Source organism: Nicotiana attenuata, unplaced genomic scaffold, assembly GCF_001879085.1.
Source record: "Nicotiana attenuata strain UT unplaced genomic scaffold, NIATTr2, whole genome shotgun sequence".
Classification (NCBI taxonomy): Eukaryota; Viridiplantae; Streptophyta; class Magnoliopsida; order Solanales; family Solanaceae; genus Nicotiana; species Nicotiana attenuata.
Window position 1 is genome coordinate 457,665 of NW_017670646.1, and position 3,278 is coordinate 460,942.

A 3,278-nucleotide genomic window follows, 5' to 3' on the forward strand; every position below is an offset into this window, starting at 1 on the left:
TATTCCGTCACCTTTATCTTGATATTTGTTATCATATCCTGTTTAATCTGTCTGACTAGTAGGTGTCTTGACTGTTCCTCGTCACTACCCCGCCGAGGTTAGTCTTGATACTTACTGGGCACTGCCGTGGTGTGCTCATACTACACTTCTGTACATTTTTTGTGTACAGATCCATGAATTGATCGATAGTAGCTGTGCAGATCGTCGTGGTGGAGACTCAAGGTAACCTGCTGCTGCGTTCGCAGGCCTCGGAGTAACCTTCATTTGTATTTACGTTCTATTGATTCCTTCTCGTTCTGGGACAGTTTGTATTTATTTTGTATAGTTACCCTTAGAAAGGCTTATGACTTGTACCACCGGTTTTGGGAAGTTGTGATTTGTTCAGAGTTATTTAATTTGAAGTTAGTAAATGTCAAGGTTATTTCAGTTGATGTTAGGCTTACCTAGTTTAGAAACTAGGTGTTATCACGACTCCTTTCGGAGGAATTTTAGGATCGTGACATAATATGCCAAAAATTGCAAACGATTTATCTGACATTTGTATGTATGTCACTAACAAGATAGTTTAAGAGCTCAAATTGTTGACATTTGATAAACGTCAAATAAATGTCACTAGAGTTTTACCGACATTAATTTAAATATCGTAAAATTAACGATATTGAGATAATTTCCGACATTTAATTTAAGTATAAAGTAAAAGTCAGTAAATGAATTTACGACATTTGATTGATTTATGGCGACATTTATATAATGTCGTCGTATCCCATGTTTCTTGTAGTGACACTATTTATTTGAGTTTTGTCAACAACTTGAAAGCAATATATCCAGATTTTCTTCCTAGTGTTTCTCCATTAATTTCTCTTCCATTCTACCAAAAAAGTCCCAATTTTTCTACCTCGTTTTTCCAAGTGTACACCTCAACTATTCAAAGTATGACCATATGCTTTTCTTAATTTTCTTTTTATATATTTTATTTAACAGATGTGACAAAAGAAATTATACTATATATATGTAGCTCACATTAGAACAATTTTCTCTCTTGTCATCTCCACTTCCTCTTCTTCTTCTTCAAAAAATAAAAAGCAAAACCCCCTCCATTTTCCTTCCTAGCTAGAGCAGTAATGAAGATTAATGTGGTGAAGAAAAGAGCTTCAAAGCCAACAATGGCGTTTTTGGGACTCATGCTCTTTGTCTTAATTATTATAATGGTGGGGCAAAATCAACTTTTCTTCTTCTCCAGACTTCATTCTTTTATTTACTCAACTCCTCGTACAATCAGTCATAACCATGGAGGTACATATGTCTTTCTCATTTTTCAAAGTGTTCAAGTTTGTGTATATACATTAAGGGGTCGTTTGGTATGAGGTATAAGAAGTTATAAGAGTGGTATAAAAATTTAATACCACCTTAATACTCTGTTTGGTTAGCAAACCAGGTATAAGTTATCCCGGTGTTAATTTTAACACTGGGATAACTTATAGGAGTACCTTATAGAAGGTGGGGTAATTAGCTCCGGTATAACTTATACCTTCTTCTTAGAAATTATGCAATTGTCATTCTTAATACAACATACCAAACAATGAATAAACAACAATCCCAGCATAACTAATCCCAGCATAACTTATCCCAATATAACTTATACCGGCATAACTTATATCACAAGTTAAACAACATAGATCATAGTATAAACTTTTTTACCGTTAGAATATATTTTTAATTTAAATCCTTTTAGAAATCGTTGATATTTGCTGGAAAAGCTGAGAGAAACGTGCAGCTAATCCTAATTTACGTAGTATATTCATGAGTTCCTCAAGTTTAATGTTTATTTACAGTTTCTAAGTTATTTTAGGATTTTACTTGCACGTTTGGAAGGGGAACCTTGGCGTAACTGGTAAAGTTGCTGCCATGTGACAATGAGGTCACGGGTTCTAGCCGTGAAAATATCCTCTTGCAGAAATGCATGCAGGGTAAGACTCATGCAATAGACCCCTGTGATCCGGCCCTTTCCTAGACCCCGCGCATAGCTGGAGCTTAGTGCACCGAGTTGCGTGCCCTTTACTTGCGCGTTCGGACCTATGGCTGGAGTAGAGGGGTCATTGGACCCCATTAACCTCGACAAATATTCTAGATATATATGTTAAAAACAATCATATATTTTACTTGAACCCTTAAGGTCAAAAGTCGATGGGAGCACTAGTTGCGCGTGCAGTCCACTCATGTGCACCGCCACCTTTAAATTTTGGATTTGCATCTAAGTTGAATGCTGCATGATTTGCTGCAAATTATACTCCTTGTTTGAATTGTCTTAAAAGTGAGTGAAGAAAGTCTTTAGTAATGTGTCTATTTGCTCACATCCCAACCAGTCTTACTTTCCGCGATTGCTGCAATCTCCCACCGACCCTCTCTCACGCATCCGTTACAGAAAACTAACTCTACTCACCTTTTACATATTATAGGTATAATTTAATTAATTTATATTATCAGTGTACGTTAAAGTTGCAACCATTATTTTAATTTTTATAACAATGTGCTAGGTTACAGCAGGGCCAAAAATAGCAAAAAATTAAATAGGATTTTGAAACTTATAACCCGTGGCGTGCCGAGCTTTTCAAGAAAGATAGGTTAGAGAAGCATTGCATCTGAATTTGCTTTTCTAAAATTGGACCAAAAAATAGCGCAATGGTACTTTTATACTAGTCTATTTTTTGTATTTTTTTTATTATTACTGTATTAATAAACTGTTATAACAAGGTATGAAGTAAGTCCAAATTAATGGAAAGTAGAGATTCCTATTTAAGGTATTATTACGTACTAATAAAATACAAAAAAGAGACTAGCATAGAAGTACCAAAGACTTATGGGATATTATTACTTTTAGCCCGCGTCAGGAATTATTTATATTCGGTAGTCGAAAAAGTATATAAAATTTGTATTGATTTTTGTATATAACATACAGAATGTGTGTGTGTGTGTGGTGTGTGTGTGTGTGTGTGTATATATATATATATATATATATATATATATATATATATATATATATATATATATATTTGGCTATAATTTTAAAAGCGGCTATACAGTTTCATCTTTTCAAGACTTATTTCGTTAAGTCTTAACATAAGAATTTGTCAATAGTTTTCTCTTTTCTCTCTCTCTCCTACTCTTTGTTTTTCTTAATGAAAGGGTCTTAGTTAAGGGTCTACCGAAAACAGCCTCTCTATCCCAGGGACGGCTCAACATCATCCGAAGCCTAAAGCAAAGCCTTAATAAGAGGCCTT

At 34.6% G+C, this 3,278-nt stretch overlaps 1 protein-coding gene across 1 annotated transcript in view; it reads left to right on the forward strand.

The window, feature by feature from the left end:
* Positions 1-1,200: 1,200 nt before the first annotated feature.
* The window catches only part of LOC109241866, a 4,188-nt gene continuing 2,110 nt past the window's right edge, over positions 1,201-3,278 (forward strand). The window contains exon 1 of the mRNA XM_019408689.1: positions 1,201-1,293. Coding sequence (XP_019264234.1) covers positions 1,206-1,293 — 88 coding nt within the window. The 5' untranslated portion in view covers positions 1,201-1,205. The remainder of the gene's footprint in view (positions 1,294-3,278) is intronic.